Source organism: Saccostrea cucullata, unplaced genomic scaffold, assembly GCF_032062105.1.
Source record: "Saccostrea cucullata isolate Sc308-1 unplaced genomic scaffold, CSIRO_AGI_Scuc_v1 ctg2088, whole genome shotgun sequence".
NCBI lineage: Eukaryota > Metazoa > Mollusca > Bivalvia > Ostreida > Ostreidae > Saccostrea > Saccostrea cuccullata.
The window spans coordinates 110723-128675 of NW_026920228.1; the positions used below are offsets into that span (position 1 = coordinate 110723).

At 33.1% G+C, this 17953-nt stretch overlaps 3 protein-coding genes across 3 annotated transcripts; 1 reads left to right on the forward strand and 2 right to left on the reverse strand.

Annotated features, from left to right (window-relative positions):
- Nucleotides 1-1023: 1023 nt before the first annotated feature.
- On the forward strand, nt 1024-4545 carry LOC134245381 (myosin-2-like). Its single transcript, XM_062727672.1, has 3 exons — nt 1024-1415; nt 1974-2080; nt 2238-4545. The coding sequence occupies exons 1-3, from the start codon at nt 1133-1135 to the stop codon at nt 3252-3254; spliced, it is 1407 nt and encodes a 468-aa protein (XP_062583656.1). The 5' UTR covers nt 1024-1132; the 3' UTR covers nt 3255-4545.
- A 1605-nt stretch (nt 4546-6150) lies between these two features.
- Nucleotides 6151-8511, reverse strand: LOC134245352 (uncharacterized). Its single transcript, XM_062727649.1, has 3 exons — nt 8191-8511; nt 6733-6922; nt 6151-6501 (listed from the first exon to the last, which is right to left on the reverse strand). The coding sequence occupies exons 1-3, from the start codon at nt 8214-8216 to the stop codon at nt 6391-6393; spliced, it is 327 nt and encodes a 108-aa protein (XP_062583633.1). The 5' UTR covers nt 8217-8511; the 3' UTR covers nt 6151-6390.
- A 944-nt stretch (nt 8512-9455) lies between these two features.
- Nucleotides 9456-16817, reverse strand: LOC134245363 (uncharacterized). Its single transcript, XM_062727657.1, has 4 exons — nt 16474-16817; nt 14429-14789; nt 10680-10869; nt 9456-10401 (listed from the first exon to the last, which is right to left on the reverse strand). Exons 2-4 carry the CDS (start codon nt 14755-14757, stop codon nt 10291-10293), a joined length of 630 nt encoding a protein of 209 aa, XP_062583641.1. The 5' UTR covers nt 14758-14789; nt 16474-16817; the 3' UTR covers nt 9456-10290.
- Between the last annotated feature and the right edge of the window lie 1136 nt (nt 16818-17953).

The following is a 17953-nucleotide window of genomic DNA, read 5'->3' on the forward strand; positions in this document are numbered from 1 at the left end:
ATTAGGTCGGTATATTGCATGTTTAGGTTGGAGAGGTTTTCCAGAAAATTTCAGTATACGATGTTGACGGAATGATTTCATTCAGGAATAAAAAATAAAAATATCGTTTCTTCAAGGTTAAAAAAAGTTTCGAGTCTGTCCGTTTTGAACCAGTCGGTAGCTAGAGAGAGGGCAAACGCGCTTTAATATTTCCAACCGGGTAATATATTTTATGGTCCTACGCCAGAACTATAAAGGAAAATTTTGGGAAATATTTGACCCGAACTGATCAGTGTAAACTTATATTACATGTACATTATCCCTGACTTTATTCTTACGTCAGCGGCGTATGAATAGTGATTGTGACATTGCCACGCGCTTATCGTATCCTATAATCACCGCCATCAGTGTCGGGAACTCATTTTACCAAGTTCCATTGTTTTAAGTGATGTCCGCCATTAGAATGCGATGATCCGATTGGGATTTTATTCGAGTAAAAACAATACCATCAAACGAAGACACTCGACACTGTATATTTTAAAAAGATGTATTTTAAATTTTTATTGGGGGGCTTCTAGGGAACTGAGATATAGACTTTTAATTTACCTTTAAATATGTGAACGATTTTTTTTACTCTACCGTACATAACATTGTTATATTACAATAAATACATCGTCAATTGTTGATGTTAAACAGCTTAAAATATACACGTATAAGTAATCCAAAATTATGTACTAATTGTATATTAATACATGTGTATTTCATTTCACCTTTGCAATACTAGTAATTTGCTTTTTGTTCCATCAAATGTGAGAAAATTGTCGATATTGGACAAAAAAATATATCTATCAAGGTTCAAACTTAATTCATATACAACGCAGGATAATTATCAAGCATTGTACACACCCTTAAAGAGGCCCCAGGTCAAACTATGTATTGAAACATTTAGCAAAGTCAGGACGCATGTTATGTACAGTCCTTCTGATGTTTTGGAGATATTAAACCACGGGCTGTGGGAACTGTGCATTGTGCCAAAAACAGACCCTTCCTGAACATTCAGAGAAACAGATAGAAGAGTTGACTCAAAGACTGAACAGTTTAAAACGATACGACGGACTTCAATTTGGACCCTTTTTTTGCTAAAAGTTTTAACATGGATTCGGAGCAAAGGAAGCGAATTACTTCGAACATAACGTTTTTGAAAGAACGGTTAGGATACTTGGATCCTATTCTTGATCGTCTTGTTGAGAAAAATGTTTTGACAATGGAACAAAGAGAAAGGATTGAAAAAGTTCAGCCGCCAACACCACATAAAAAATTCAACGAGTTTATACAGTTTCTGTTGGCTTCCCCGGGCCCCGGAACGTTCCCGGCATTCATTGCGTCACTGGAGGAGGAGCGGTTCTTCAATATCGTGGAAAAACTACAGAAAGATGGTAGGTGTTAAAAGATATATTAGGTGTTGAAAATGTATCACGAAACCCCGAAAGATTTATTTATTCGCTTTTCTCCATTATTTTTCTATGCATATTTGTATCTGCACTTGCCATCTAACTTATACAACCGAGCTGTAAATCGGTCTACGGTTAAATCGGTATATTTAATGAAAATTTTAAATTTGGTAAATTCCTGTCCTTAGATTTTAAAGTTCTATCTATGTTTGTTATCAATTAAACTAATTAATCTTGGTGTATTTACAAACAATGAAATAGTTGCATTAAATCGTGAAACAAAATGCTTCATGAAATGACTTTGCAAAAATTCGCAGTCTGTATATGGATAATGAATTTCACATTACTTGGGAGAAGTTAGGAGAAAAGGTGAAAATTTGACTTGAATTCTATTTGTTTTTTAACAACTGCAAAAAATTTGGACATCCAGATACACATGAATGTTAAAATGCGTTGATAGGGTCGATTTATCTGTTCACAAGAATTATAATTTAATGAATGGATTTAGGAGATGTTATGAATTATTTCAAAATTTATTTTAAGTTCCTGGAAGAAAAACAACTGTAGCACGTGACACATACGTCAGACCCCAGACCAGCATCTCCCGCCCAACGACAGCTGTCCTAACACAACAGACCACAGAAACAAATGTGAGTACCTGATATGTGAATACGGAGGGAAAAAATGAATAATTCGAAAGGAAAGCAGAATATTGATTAATAAAAAAGTTAATTAGCTGACATTTATTTGACTGAGTAATTTTTTGGTCAATTTCCAATTTTCATGCATTTTCTTTCAATCTTACAGGCCGGGGTTCCAGAGAAAGTGTCGAGATCGAAGACCTCGATATACCGACAACCCGCTTACCACCTTGTTGACGACGACACGGATACACTCAAATCTGAATCCCCCGCCCCCCAGAGCCCTTCTCCAATCAGTCGACCGAAGACGTCATCAAATCACGATCCTCACTATGGAGGCGCCAAAATCGCAGACAGGGTAACGGTAGCGGTGGGGCATATGTTTGCAGAGTTCAGTGGTAAACTGACCAATGATCTTTTAGACGGGTTCGAGAGGAGGCGCCACGAGGAAAGGATCGACTTGGAAATTCGAATCGAGAAGAAAATTGATCACGTCATCGACAAGCGCGTCGACGAAAAACTGGCGACGTTCAAGCAAGAATGGGAGCAGGAAAAAGCAAACTATTTACAAGGAAACCAGAAGGCTTTGAATGCTCTATCTGAAAGTATTGAAAGTCTTCAAGCCTACCAAGAGGAATACCTCCAACTCAAGCAGAAATACGAACAGCTACAACATACGCATTCTCAGATGCGCGAGAAAGAAAACGAGAGATGGCAAAAATTGTCCGTCTTGAATAAAGATAACAACACTTTGAAGAACGAGGGAGAAGTCTTGCGTGGACAGATAATTGAGCTTAGAGATCGGGTTCAGGAACTGGAGAGTGACAACAGAGTTCTCAAGGACAACGAGATCCAGGATCAATGCAAGATCAACCAACTCGTAGCGGACAAAGAAGACCTTCTGGCTGAGCTGGAGAGAACCGAGCGCGAAAAGATGGACCTGAAGATGCGTGTTGACACTCTCTCCCGTGAGATTGAGAAACTGCTGAACAGCCAACAGGAACGGGCCAGTCAAGAGGACAAAGCCTACCAAGATGCACTGCGAAAGCAGAACGACCGACTGGATGAACTGTACAAGGTCGTACAAGCACTGTCTGATCGGGATCGACAAACCAGAAATCTGTTTATCGGCGGTTCCACCATGTCCAAGACGATAAGAACTTCTGCTAGACCAAACAAATAAGTTCGCGACTCCATGTGGAAAGTGAAAAGAAAGCCATACCGTCTTTGGTTTGCAGATACCGGAAAACGAATTAAAAACCTTTTTGGTACTAAAAGGCATTCTTGAATACGTAATAACACGTACTGAAAATAACTATCTATGCAGATGAAAATTACCAAAATATGTATGTAAACATGTTATTACTAACATGACTAATTCAAAATATATGGCTGTATTTGGTTTGACGCTAGAAACCGAACATAACCCTGCATATTAAAGGAGTTCTTTAATAATTGACCTTTTGAGTACTAGTAACTTGTTTTGACCATTGAATACTATTTATTTTTAGACTCGTAGTGATTGAAAATTTAATAAGAACATCTTAATTTCATTTTATTTTTAAAACATCGCTGCACCATTTCAACTTTAATTTTAATTGGTGGACTTGTTTTTTTACGGACATCTTTGGATGAAAATTGAATGTACTTTTAAGTTTGCCTCTGTTTTTGTACATATGTACTTGTTTATCATATATATACTCTTGTTTTGTTTATTTTTCATTTAATTTCTGTCATCATTTTTTGTATTATTTGATTTATCAGTTAGTTAAATAACTGCAGAGAACATTTTAGACATTTTTCGTCTGATGTTTATTCAAAAAGGTTCTTTAAGCTTTTGAATATACTGATTTTATCAGCTTCAGAATTGGACGGTCCTTCCGTTTGTATTGTTATATGTCTGTTGTATTAAATCAGTCCTCTGTCTCATGTATGTATATCTGTTCCAGGGGTTGCTTCACGTTTTGTTTATAAGCCAAGTTTTAAATTGTGTTCATAAGTACATTAAGAAATTTCGTAATACGCCACGTATAAAAGTTTAAGTAAATATTAAATTTTGTGGAAATATTTCGAGATTTGTTTAAAAAAAATACATGCTATTGATTTAAAATGTTTCTCTTACATTTAATTTGAAGTGAATTTGAAAGTTTTCTGTTCCGAACTACAATGATTTAGCCGTTATGGTTAAGATTAATTCTAGCCGCTTTAGTTTGTGCGTCAATTTTAGTTGCATTTCTTAATGTTCAAAATAAACAAAATAAATTCTCTGAAATATTTTTTGCCATGTATATGAAAAAAGTTTTTAAATAAAGAATCTATTTTCACTTAAAAAATTTTATTGTCACTTTGGATTCAGAACATTCAGGGAATGAGAGATAACTTTGAAGACAGCAGCAGAAATGATCAATTTGACCTCAGGAAATATGCACACATAAATTTTACCAAAATTTTCTGTTACTAGAAACTACAATGTATATAATGTTATAGTTCGTGTAATAAAACAAGGATATTATTATGTTAGTAAATTTTTTTAGTAACTGAAAAAGTTGGTGCAATTAAAAGTAATGCCAACTCCTGTAAGAAATGATTTTGCATGGAATGAAAGTGATAAAAACAAGATGTGTTTGTGAAACACTGATGCCCCCGTATGGCAACATAGCGAAGATTAAACTTTTCTTAAATGCAAGCTCATTGGAAATACAATTCTGAAATATGAAAGTAGATTAAAGTTTTGTCATAAGTACGGAAATCTCCAAGGTCAAGGTCAGAAGGTCCAGGTAATTGGTATACAATAAAAGGTTTTGCCACAAAGAAGAAATATGTAAAGTATGAAAGCCTTAGTCCAAACCGTTCAGAAGTTATGGACAATGTTAAAAATTTTAAAAAGTAAATCAAACTCAAAAGTCAAGGTCAAACGTCATGCTATCAAATAAAAGGTCTTGTCACAACAATTAAATATGTAAAGGATGAAAGCACTAGACCTAACCCTTTAAAAGTTACGGTCAAGGTTTGCTTTTTATAAGTAGGTCAAACTCCAAGGTCAAAGTGTCAAAGTTCTTGGTATCCAGTGAAGTGTCTTTTCACAAAGATTACATATATGAAGTATGAAAGCACTATCCCTTACTGTTCAAAAGTTATGGCCAAGGTTAAAGTTTTTTCATAAGTACGGAAATCTCCCAGGTCAAGGTCAAAGTTGTTGGTATCCAATGAAAGGTCTTTCAATAAAAAATATATCTGTGAAGATAAATGTCTTGGTATCTACTGTTCAAAAGATATGGCCAAAGTAAAAATTTAGAATTTTTGCGTAAAAGTGGGTAAAACTCCACGTTCAAGGTCAAAAGGTCAAATTTTGTGGTACCCAAAGAAAGGTCTTGTCACAAGGAATACACATGTGAAATATGAAAGTCATAGCTCCATTAAATCAAAAGTTATGGGCAAGGTTAATGTTTTTGCAGACAAACAGACAGACAGCTAGACAGACAGACGGACGAACACGACAAAAACTATATACCCCCGAGACTTCGTTTACGGGGGCATAAAAAATAATCAATGAAAAAGGGACCCGGTATTATTTACTGTGTTCCCTTCATGAGGAGAAATTTTGCCAAATTTAACGGAGAAGTGGAGTGTTGATTGTGACAAACATTTGGGATTGGTGTGTTTTGAAGAAAGAATAAAAAAAACACTGTTGATACATATAGTCATACCATATACAGTGTTATGATATCACAAAGGAGAATAACTTTTAAATTTCATTCTGCCCTTCTTCATTATAATTAGCATCTTAAGGCTGTAACATGACCCTGAACCCGCAAAACACGATCAAGGTCAATATAACTGTGATTAATGAGACAGACATGTAAATATAATATTATTTTTAAGTAGTGCATTGGGTGCTTTTTCTCATGCATCTGTCTTAATAGGTTTTTTTTTTTAATTTCATCAGTAGTCATCAAAATGCAAAACGACGAAAACCTTCAATATCAGTATGATTTTAGTCAATTTAATCAAAAGTCACGTCAAATTAATTTTAAAAATATTGAATATATATATAGCCTTAAATTAAATTTCAGAGACACTTAAGATTCAACAATTTTTATTGCAATCAACAAAACTCAACAAGAAATACAATTGTTCCATGTTACGTAAGTACGAGGGTAGACAAGTCAAAAGGATACTGTATGTTTTGTAGTTTACAGTATTTGTTGCTATATATGTTGGATATTTGTTTTACTGTATATTTTTACAGTATATTTCTTTTTTAATAATACAGCATTTTTAGCTGTTTTAAGATATATGAACAGTTTCTTTAGTTTGTTTCAGTGTAGCGTCCTTGTCCAGTTGATGGGTTCCAGTTTTAATCTCTCTCTGTCCATTCTATCATCTAAATATTTCTCATTCTTCTCTTTCATCCATTTCTTTTCCATTAACTGTAAAGGAAATAAAACAACAGATTGTGTACCCCATGGTGGTGCAATTGTTGCAGCTGAGCTGAAATATATTTTTATTTTTTCCATGAGGAATCAATGTGCTTGTACAATGCAAAAATACATTTTGTATCCTTATTTATAATCTAACAGTCTTTCTTTCAGCTTCACTATATAAGCACATTGTGGAAAAGATTATGGTAAGAACTGAAGTAGAACGTTGCTGTTTATTACCTCTTTATTTGCATCCCTGAACTGTTGTAGATAGATTCGTTTATTTATTCGGGATTGTCTTTCTTTATCAACATGGTTTCTGTCTATATCTATATAAAAGTCGCTCTCCTTTGCTCTCTCCCAGAAATCTCTCTTCTTGTTCACTTCATGTTCTAGTATCTGATTCTTCAACACTGACAGAAATTTGGGTCTAAAAAGGGAAAAATTAAATGTACACGCATCTTAACAAATAAAAGGCTGTATTACATGAACAGATAAACAATTTTTTGGTTAGAATTGAAGATTATTCACAGTCACAAGTGGATAAGCGATGAGTGAGGAAAACTAATTCCTTCCACGCACCTCTCCCTAAGAGAGAAAGGGGGGATACAGATCATTGTTAGGGTAAGAATGAATCGTCAAAAATGTTACACATATACTGAAATGCTTTCTGATGTTATTTCAACACTCGTGTAACAAACTAATTAAAAATTTCTTCCATTTTGACTAATTGTCAGGTAAAATGACCGAATCTTTTTTTACCATGGTTATATATTTCCTTCTTTAACCTTTACCGATTTGGAAGTAATCAACAATTTGTCGTGCAATGTAAAATATATAAAATCCAACTAATTAATAAAATTATATTTAAGGATATACGCAACTTAAATGTCAAGTATTTCTTGTTTAATTTAAAAGTTCTTATTATTGAAGGACCTTATTCGTGATTTTATGATGCCTGATAATACTGTACACATCCTTTAAATCAAATTTTATGGGAAATGCCATCTAAAACTATTTTTACGTTAATTTTTCTTTAAAAATGTCAGTATTTTCATTTATTTCTCGTTAAAACTCTTGGTAATGTATTGTATGCTGATTTTTTTTTCCATAAAAACATCTTAGGCCACACCAATTAAAATTCTTGTTCGTCGGACCCGCGCGCTCGTGTTTAAACAAAACTATATAAATAATATTAATTTAAATTTCCCGCACCATGGGAATTCTGTGCCGTTTTCTATTCCATTTCCGCTCTATTTATCTTAATTTTAATCTGATTACTCTTCAAATCAGAAAAAAATATAATTGACCGCTCAAATTATTTCACGCTCCGCCTAAAAATTATGCCTACAAAAGAGTAATAATATTATTATTTAACCGCTTGCCCGTAATTTTTTTCATCAAATGTCCGACGAACAAGAAATAAAATTGTTGTGGCCTTATGGTACTATAATTTAAAATTGCAAATATCTTTTAAAAGTAGCAGTGGAAAAGTTGCAGTGTAGATTTTTTTTTACACATGTACGTTGCGTATGTCTTTAATCGGATTGTCCTCAAATGAATACCAATTGCAATTCATTTTATAGTTTATTTTGATTTATCTTTAGCATTGTGAGATTTAATTTAGATGTAAATTAAAACAACACAGTGGTTAAAAGATTTCCATTAATTCTAGAAGTTGTGAAGACGACCACTTACTTGTCAATTCTGTACTTCTCTTCCATCTTCTAACTCCTGTCCCTCCCCGGTATAATACACGGTTGGGGTCAGTTTTTCTACGTCATCTCTTATTGACACTCTAGATCCTCGGTTTGATATCATTATAGAAAATGTGTGTCAGACATATCGCGCTCCAAAAGACTCTTTTGGAAGAATTGATTTAAACAACTCGGGTATCCGTTTTGTCGCAGAATGCTAAGAGCCCTCTGTGTATTTGTGTGACTCTGTTGACCAGAATATTTGCAGAAAAAATATTCTATTTCTATGTAGATATGTATATAAAGTTAGACGCTTTGATCGATCTCCTATTGATCTAGTTTTATTTTAGACCAAAGTTGCGGATTAGATTTTTTCGTCTCGTAGTTTTAATTCTCAAGGTATTTTTTTTCATTTGACTTCATTCAGGACACTGATCCTCAAAGGAAATCAAAGGTTTTCGTTTAAATCTTTTCAAAGAACCAAATTTAAGCTTTATCAAATTATGAAAATAAATATAAATATACATGGACACATAGAAAGCAATAATTAATATAAAGCATTAAAGCCCCCTCAAAAAAATATTTTTGAAAATTTCAATTTATTGATTGCAAAATGCATCTAAGTAAAATTATCAAAGTAAAACCTGAATCACATGATTTTTAAAGAAATCTATGAAATTATTTGAAATACACTGTGCGAGCAATAAATTCATTGAGTTTTAAGTCAATGACATTTAGCTATGAACAATTTTTGGCATCAATAAGGCAATTTTTGTATTCTAATAATAAGGCAATCTTTGTATTCTAATAATAAGGCAATCTTTGTATTCTAATCTTTGTCCTGTATCTCAGAAGCCATATATAAATTATTACAAGAATATGTTCAAACAGTGTTTAAGGTCATAAAAATGTCACAGGTCCACGAATTCGTTCTCTTCACAAGAGTTATCTTTCTTATGAAACATAAGGAATAAATTGTATACAAATTTTCACCAGAACATAAGATTTTAATAAGACAGAAAATGAAACAATTGTTAGCAACAGTGTGTATTCTAATCTATGGTTTTCATCTGAAAGATTGATAATCTACAATCTATCAAAGAAAGACACATATATCATGTACCCTATATATGCCTGGGTTTGAGCTATTTAAATATAATTGTTGATGTTTCAATTAGCCTTTAGGTTAGCATTAGAATGAAATAAGTAAATGTACAAAGGTCCAAAATACAACTATTATAGTATGTACAATCAAAAATAAAAACAGATATTCTGCACTTTAATTAAAAATATTACAACAATAAAACAAAAAATAAAATATATTTCATGTTATAATACTGATAACAATATGTAGATGATTATGATATGCAGTAACATACGATAAATACTTTTGTTCATCACAGTAATATATCACATGGTCAAAAATTTCTGTGTTTTGAACACACCTAAATGTAATCTATCCAGAGTAGCCGCTCTTCTCTTTCAGGACCGACAACTCTGAACAGAAGCACACGAAATACTCAAATAAAACCGAAGATAATATTAGGAGTCGGAGTAGCTTGATAGTGATTTTTTTAGTCTTGCAATGTATGTATGAAGATATAAGATAAGGCATGGATTGAGCAAATATTTAGAGGGTGAATTCACATCTAAAAAGTCACGCACACTAGCACACAATGTCAGTGACTGTGTTTGAAGTCATTGGACACTGATGGTTTAAAACACCTGATACAAAATATCAGCAGTAAGATATGCAAAGATTAAAAAATAGGCATGAATATAAATGTTGTGAAAGTTTTGAAGAAGTATAATTACTGAAATAGAGTCCACTGTCATAGGCATATTATGCTTAGAAATTTGGTAATAAATTTGTGTTGTGAATTATTTTTTTTTTTTTTAGATTTCAAAATCTTTTTCTTTAAAAAAAACAGTCAAAGAAACCGAGTGATGAAAACGGTGATGTAATTTATAGAAAGATATCTGTAGATAACAGACACTCTTGGTAATGTAATACAATTCTAAAACTCCGACGGTGCATTATTTTGTAAATAATGCCCTCTTGGTAAACATGAATTAAAACTGTGAGCATTCTAGTACAGAATCATTTGAGACTACAGGACCAGTTGATAGGGTTATATCGGAGTCGTTCTCGGTCAATTCTCTGCTCCAAAAATCGGTTGGTTCGTGACTCTTGCCATTTTTTCTCCATCATCTGCAAAAAAAAAAAATCTTCAGAATATGTATTTTTTTCACTCCTTTGTATTAAAATAGCAATTATTTAAATGTAAGTTTCCTTTCCCAGAATTATGATTTATGTTTAGCATTTTATATTTACAGTACAAATATTTCTTTTTAGAGAAAATGGCTTTAAGGGGGCATCTTCTTTTAACGACTTTTTATTTCCTTCAGTTGTACTGTCATTTCACATGTACTTTTCAAAAACATGTAATTTATAAATCTATAATTTTGTTTATTATATAATCAACTTACGTCCTTGTTTCCATCCCTGAAGTTTTGTAAGTAGTTGTGTTTTTTGATGAAGGCATCCAAGTCTTTCTGTCGACAGTCGTTGTCGTAGGCAATGGACTGCGTGCTTTCCATACATTTTTCTTTGAAAGCGAGGCTCTTACCAAGGTCTTGATCCGCCATTTGTTGTTTCAGAACGTCACGAAAGTGTTTTCTGTCAAAGTGAAGAAGTGAAATTATTGAACATGTAGATGTTGATGGAATCTAATTTGTCAGTTGATATGTTTTTACACGTTGATGGTGAGGAAATTTAATTCGTGATGTAAATAATAAAACTCAACATGCGGTGGCGGTCGAATAAGAAATCTTGGTCGAATAAGAACCACGACCAACAAAAATATGAAAGGGTATGCTATAATGAACATTATTATCCCTCACAAAGGGGTGAAGAAGATATAGTAAAACAATCTTGTGTGTTCGTTTGTGAATGAGTTAGCGCTTTACGAGACGGAAATGACGTAATTTGCATCGGGATCGGAATACTGCCTTGATTGATAGATACGCTCTTTGCGAGGGGATACTCCTCCTTGCGGGGACCCTTGTTAGAAACTATAACCTCTCATCTATGCTATAAGTAGGTCTGTAAACGTTTTACATAACTCTCATATTTGAGTTTTAAATACAGATTATATAAAAGTTTGAATAGTTATTTTAGCTCCCAGTCTTAACATATTGTGTCACAAAATAGAAAAAGATGTATTTGACAAGGAAACTTGAAAGTTAAATTTAGGCTTTGCGGGTAATTAAACTTCATATATAGAGAGTTATCCAACTGTATTGAGGATAATGCTATATACGAGGTCTGTATAAATATGTATATCGAAATGATATACCGCTTGTATTCAAAGTCATGAACAATGTACATTTATATCGCAAGCTAGGATCAATAAATGTACGACAAGAATTTACTTTAAGTCTTTAATTTTGTCTTCCTAGAGTACTTCACAAGATATCTTCTACATAAATTGAATTTAAATTGCTCATTAACCTGGATGGACGATGCCAATATTTATTTTCAAAATTAAAACATACCTTACAAGTAATGTAGAAAAAAATTGTGTTATGAATCGTCTCAGTGGTGGTAACAGTTAAAAATACACAATCACTAATAATTTAATTATGAATTAACTGAATTAAAAGCAAACAGACCAAAAGTTTGAACTTTCGCTTTTCTATCCTATGCTTGAAGGATATCTGAAACGCGTGTACTTACAACTTGAACACGATTTGGATATTATCGAAATGAACTTCTTTGGACTGACATGTTTTTCTGTGCATTTCAGTTTAATAGATTTTTTTCTTTTGGGGGGGGGGGTACCTTTAATTTGAAAGTGCCTTGTATGTATTATTCGCTACTTTTGATGTTATATTGACTATCATGCATATATTATCCCATTTGGATGTATATTAAGTAAGTCCTTTTTCTGAAATTTTTTAATTAAAGACCTGCAAATCACAATATGCAGACCAATTTAAAATGTTTAATAATGAAAAAAAAACGAAAATCTTTCATGTGAAAGAAGTTAACAGATTATGATAAATATTTTTACTTGGGCAATATTTTTTCCAAAGGTAAATTAGGAACATACTTCTCTTCGTCGTTCTGGGTGGGTCTCAAGTATTCGATTTTCAATTTATGCTCTAGATTAAACTTCTGATAAACAAACCATCGTTTTATGAAATATAGAACACTGTCAGTCTATATCAAAGTCAATGTTGACCTAGGCCAGACACTGTGTTTAATATCTTGGTTTATTGGTCGTAATGCGGTCTGACTAGAGGGGGTGTTAATTTGCCTTATGCTGAGCCCGAGGATATATATCGGGGCTACCGATTCCAGATTCCTCTTGGTTAAATCTGTATCCAACGAAAAGGAATCGGGCGTTTGAACTACCAGGAGACATCTGCACATGCTATTTAAAACGTTCATTTGATCAGGTTTATGTATGGTCAATTCCCTAACGTTTGATGAGGTTTAAGGTAAACTGTTCCATGGCGATAAAACTATCACCCAATTACAGAACTGAAAGATTTCTCAAAAATTCATAAAAATTAATGAATGAATAGATATCTCATAAGTTAACACATTTTTATACGGAGAACTTGCCGTAGGACCTAACAGTTTTCCTTTCCTTTGAAGTTTTACTGATATTTTTTCTTTTTGTCTGAATTCAGATCTTTTCTTTTGTTTGATTGGAATGTGAAGAGAGTCAAATTAAACTGAAAGGAAAGAGTTTAAATTTTATGTTCTTGACAACGTCGATATTGAAAGAAAAACTAGACATTTAAATTTACAAAACAAGTAAAATCTTTTGACTTCTTCAGAAAGTTTTTCACAAAACATATACGTACAGAATATACATATTTTGAAAACACGTCTCTTTTAACCATTGAACTTGAAAATTTAAGTTTTAAACATTAAAAAGCAGGCTAACATTTTGCACGTTCAGCGAGAAGTTTAGATCTATATATAAGATGTTTAAAGTCGAAATTAAGGTGTACTGGTACATACAAAAAACTAGTGCCTTTTCTGATAGTATAAAAATAAGAACTTTCATTACGTATGGATGAGAGATTTATAGACCTTCAAAAAGTTCTTGACTTCCTTGGCAATTTAATCACAGTCAAGCGTTTGGGTGGCATTCTCAAGTGAACATTCGTGTCGCCTTTATAAGACCTCCCCAGCAAAAGTGTCAGGCTCTTCTAATCAGCCTCGCTAACTGACTACATTAACTTGGAGAAAAAGCTTATCTTTCGTTTGCAAAGGAATTAAAATTTACAAATGTTCCTTCTAAACTGTATTGAACACCGAGGCACGATTAACGATCGAAACAGTTTACGTAAGAGGGGGTCATTTTTCTTCCGCTATCAGGCGTCCCTAGATACGGAGAATTTTAAACAGAAATTTTTAACACCTGATCAAGAGTAATGACGGTATATGTTGCAACAGGTAATCTGCTCGTATTTGATACTCATTCAAATTTTCGATATGATGACATTTAAAGAAACACAAATGCAAGCTGTGCTAACATCCCCCTCCTTGAGCTGAGTGTACATATATCACAGGTTTTTTGAAGTGAAAGAACGGTTTGTTAACTGAAATTTCCCTTACCATTGAAAGATATATTTTAAAGCCCTATGAAGTATGCACAATTTGTAAAGATAAAAAAGAATGACATTATATAATTAACTTCCTTTTTTGAGAATATTAAAAATAGTAGTCCTACAAATGCACAGTTCAAGTGAACGAATTTTATAATTACCGATTGACCATGGGAAACGTCTTTAATTTTGGTACTTGTGGTCGTATTTTAAAGTGTGTTACACAAACGAATAGCTTTATATATAGTCAGTTGCCTCAACAGATTCGAAGACACAAAAAAATAATGAACCGGAATGCTGGGTACATTTTGTGTTTAATAACATTGCATCTAGCTAGCATTTACCTTCTACTCAAAGTTTACACCATCCCTCATTTCTACAAAATACATTAAGTAAAGCTCGTGTTTTTTTAATAATCTGCCTTTAAGTCCTGCTTGATATTAGTATGTTTTAGCCAATATATGACACAATAACCAGATAAACGAAATAAGCTGACACAGTTAACTACATGTATATAAAGATGTCAGGTGCTTTCATATCACAATAAATCAGATCATTTGTTCTGATCAAAGATAAATATGCTAATATATATTATATATAAAGTCCCTGACCTGTATTGCTCTTTCTCGGCAGGTGCTCCGTAGAAAGCCTTGGCCCAGGCCGAGTGGTACCGCTGGTGTTCCCGCTGTTGCATTAAGATCCGCCTCTGGTCGTTGTGCCAGTGTTGCTCTACAGTCTCCCAGTGATCCTGGATTCTTTTTCGGGGCGGGGGTGGGGCCAGAGGATTGACCCTGGGAGGAATACGGACCAGGCTCATGGAGCTCGAGAGTTCCCGCGGAGGGTAGGCTCCGTACATAGTATTGGAGCGCTGAATTGTGGGAGGGACGGGGGTGGCGAGGGGGGTACGGGTAATCTTTGGCAACGTCGTCGTAGCTGCCATCTTGGACTTTCTTTTTATATTCTAACTACTATCTGAAAAAAAAAATAGGATTAAAACTTGGTTATGGTAAAAATTATTAGTGTGTTTACTTTTGTATTGGTTAAGAGACTTAATCTTGTTGACAACAGAAATATCTACATGTAATGAATACAACTTTTTAGAATAAATAATTTTGTTTTGAGCATCAAACATCGAGTTCCAACAGCAGCTCTGAATTATTTACCTGTATTTACGTTCAACTATTTCAGTCATCACTTCCAGTGCTTTTTTTAAATTGTTTGAATTAATCGTTATGTCAACATGAAAATTTATTTAACATTTAACAAGTACACGTTTTATATAAATTATCCTTGCTCAGAACCTCTACTTAGAATGCAGTTATATTCCTCAGTTCGAACTTCTAAAAAGCTTGATAGATTAAACACAATTGAAAAATGTTGAATTTCGATATATTAATTGCTAACAACACCGACATTTGAATTATATATTGCTGATTTAACAATGGGGTACGGATTTAAAGCCTGCCTCGGATATCGCATTCAAATATTGGAAATGATAATCGCTGTTTATATTACAGTGGGGAACCCCGTCGAGTCTGGCGAACAATACTGCAATTCTTATATAAACACAGTCTTAATCCCCATATAAGTACAAATGAAATTAAATTCAGACTTTCAAACTGCATGCAGAATATATTATCTATGTATAAACATCTACAAGAATTTCAATACATTAACACAAAATATTGGTTTCTTGGGGGTTTTTTCTGTGCAAAATAGAAAAATCATTATTTATGTACATGTTTTTGTTCTTTTTTTTTTTACGTTTGAAAAACAGAAAACGGTTTATTTCAGACTTTAAAATATGCACAAACACAATCCTACATATCGTTATTCTGCTTTAAATAATTCAGCTGTGTAAAAAAGTATGTTTTCCATTGACAAAACTTGAGTTGATCGATATAAAACATTTCCTTCTAAAGGTATTATTTTCTTCGACCAGACATTAGAAAACTGACAGGGTTTGTTCTAGGTGAATAGATCTTGTCGCTGTTCAACTCGGGTTCTTTTTCAATCCAATACTGAGAGACAGGAGCTTTTAAAATTCCTAACGAGAGTTAAAATCAATGCTAGGAATAAGCTAGCAAATAGACCTTAATCATTGGACTTATGGATATATCCCGCACTGCTGTTTGCTTTCTGGATTTTCTAACGGAAATTTGCCCTTTTTAATGCGTTGAAAACAATGAAATCCGATTTTTCAATATACCCCACCTTTTTATATCTTGCTAAATTTTTTTTATTTTACAATTGAAGAAACACTAGTATCACAGCAAGATTAGTTTATCCGAAAAGTTATTTGTGCAAATGTATTTACAAAATTATAACAAAATGATTATATATTCAACTTATCAGTAAATTAACTACTACAGTAGTATTCGATTTCCAAAGAATCCATTTATTCTGTAATTTTTGTTTTATTTAACTATCATTATTCATATCACAATTATATACACGTTTTACCATTTTGTAAATTGCTTATTTTTTATCTGATGTTCTCATATAACACAGCAATTTTGACAAAATCAACAAAAACAAGTCTACATTTTTAATATATCTTAAGATAAAATAGAATCAAAATAAAGTTCGAAACATCCTTAATAGCAAACATGTATGATTACTTATGACAGAGTATATAAACAAAAAATACACCTACCTAACGTATCTTTAATGAATCCATAAATTACTCTAAAATAATACGGTATCTTCTACAATAACGGATCCATAGGGTCTCTAAATACTGATAGCCATATTGCACAAAACACGGAGATTAAGGTGGTCACATGATATGAACGTCGCTACGGAGACCACGAGAAGACTCAATCGAGACGAAATTCAAGGATTGCGAACAAAAAGTTAAATCTCCTTAAATCGGATTTCATTACCTACACGGCTCTGGGGCGAATTAGTTTATGTTTTTGGTATAGCTATTATCGCTCAACCAATATTCAATGTTTGTCGCAGGTCCCCATTAAATGAATTGGGAAAAAATGAATTTACCACCTGCGGTGAAGCATATCACGGGTTTCAATAATTGAAAATAAAATCGGACAGTAAAGGAAGGGAATTTAAATTTTGACATAAGAGTGAAAAACGAATGTGTTAATCTTTTAATAAGTACTTCTGGTTAAAAACCGTATGGTTGTTGCGACAGGTGACTGGCGAATTGTTTCATCGATTCTTCTGCGCATGACGCCAATAAAAGTTTTATTTCCGAATTTATTTCCAATTGATGAGTCTGAGGAATGCAAGAGTTTTCTCGCGAATAGTCTGCCGCATCAGTGTTTATAATTGTACGTTAATTCAAGTGATTAATAAAAGAAATTTTAACATACAAAACAAACCATACACTGCGTGCTAATAAAATCTGAGAATCGTACACCTTGAAGTTAAGATGACGTTAGATTAAATGTTTAATACATCTTTCTCTCTGTCTTATTTTAAAGCTCCTCGTAATCGAAGGATATATAGTTTTTACCCCGTCCGTCCGTCTGTCTACATGCATAGCTATCTGTTTGTCCGCAAAAAAATTAATAACCTTACATGTACCCATAACTTTTGATTGGTTTTTGCTATGGCTTTCATAATTTTACATGTGCATTCCATGTGACAAGACCTTTCTTTTGGTACCAGCATATTTGACCTCTTTACCTTGAAGTTTGACCAACTTTTGCAAATATTTACCTAACTTTAACATTGGCCATAACTTTAGGGCAGTTGATTCCAAGGCTTTCAAATTAACTTCACATGTGTATACTGTGAAAAGACCTTTCCATAGATATACATATGTCGGACCTTTTGTTCTTGAACTTTGAGTTTGACCAATATTGTTAAAAAAAAACTTTAACATTGGACATTTCTTTTTAACAGTTTATATAATGGCCTTAATGTTCACAGGAGTATTCCATTTTGGGTTCCAAAATATTTGACCTCTTGACCTTTGAGTTTGACCACCTTTATGTAAAGAAAAAAAAACCAACTTTTAACTAACCCAGAACTTTTGGGCAGTTAATTCTAGGGCTTTCAAATTTCATATGTGTATTCACTGTAACAAGACCTTTACATGGAGATAAATATGTTTGACATTTTAACCTTGAGCTTTGAGTTTGACCAATTTAAAAAAAATTAACCTTGGG

What these genes read in the sequence shown, in the direction of transcription:
- LOC134245381 (XM_062727672.1), top strand. Translation starts at nt 1,133, where the DNA reads ATGGATTCGGAGCAAAGGAAGCGAATTACTTCGAACATAACGTTTTTG. An exon ending in GGAAAAACTACAGAAAGATG is followed by an intron (nt 1,416 to 1,973) that starts GTAGGTGTTAAA and finishes ATTTATTTTAAG; the next exon opens with TTCCTGGAAGAAAAACAACT. An exon ending in AACAGACCACAGAAACAAAT is followed by an intron (nt 2,081 to 2,237) that starts GTGAGTACCTGA and finishes TCAATCTTACAG; the next exon opens with GCCGGGGTTCCAGAGAAAGT.
- LOC134245352 (XM_062727649.1), bottom strand. Translation starts at nt 8,216, where the DNA reads ATGGAAGAGAAGTACAGAATTGACAA. An exon ending in GAGAAGTACAGAATTGACAA is followed by an intron (nt 6,923 to 8,190) that starts GTAAGTGGTCGT and finishes TTCCCTTTTTAG; the next exon opens with ACCCAAATTTCTGTCAGTGT. An exon ending in TCAGGGATGCAAATAAAGAG is followed by an intron (nt 6,502 to 6,732) that starts GTAATAAACAGC and finishes TTTCCTTTACAG; the next exon opens with TTAATGGAAAAGAAATGGAT.
- LOC134245363 (XM_062727657.1), bottom strand. Translation starts at nt 14,757, where the DNA reads ATGGCAGCTACGACGACGTTGCCAAAGATTACCCGTACCCCCCTCGCC. An exon ending in GCCGAGAAAGAGCAATACAG is followed by an intron (nt 10,870 to 14,428) that starts GTCAGGGACTTT and finishes TCACTTTGACAG; the next exon opens with AAAACACTTTCGTGACGTTC. An exon ending in TCAGGGATGGAAACAAGGAC is followed by an intron (nt 10,402 to 10,679) that starts GTAAGTTGATTA and finishes TTTTTTTTGCAG; the next exon opens with ATGATGGAGAAAAAATGGCA.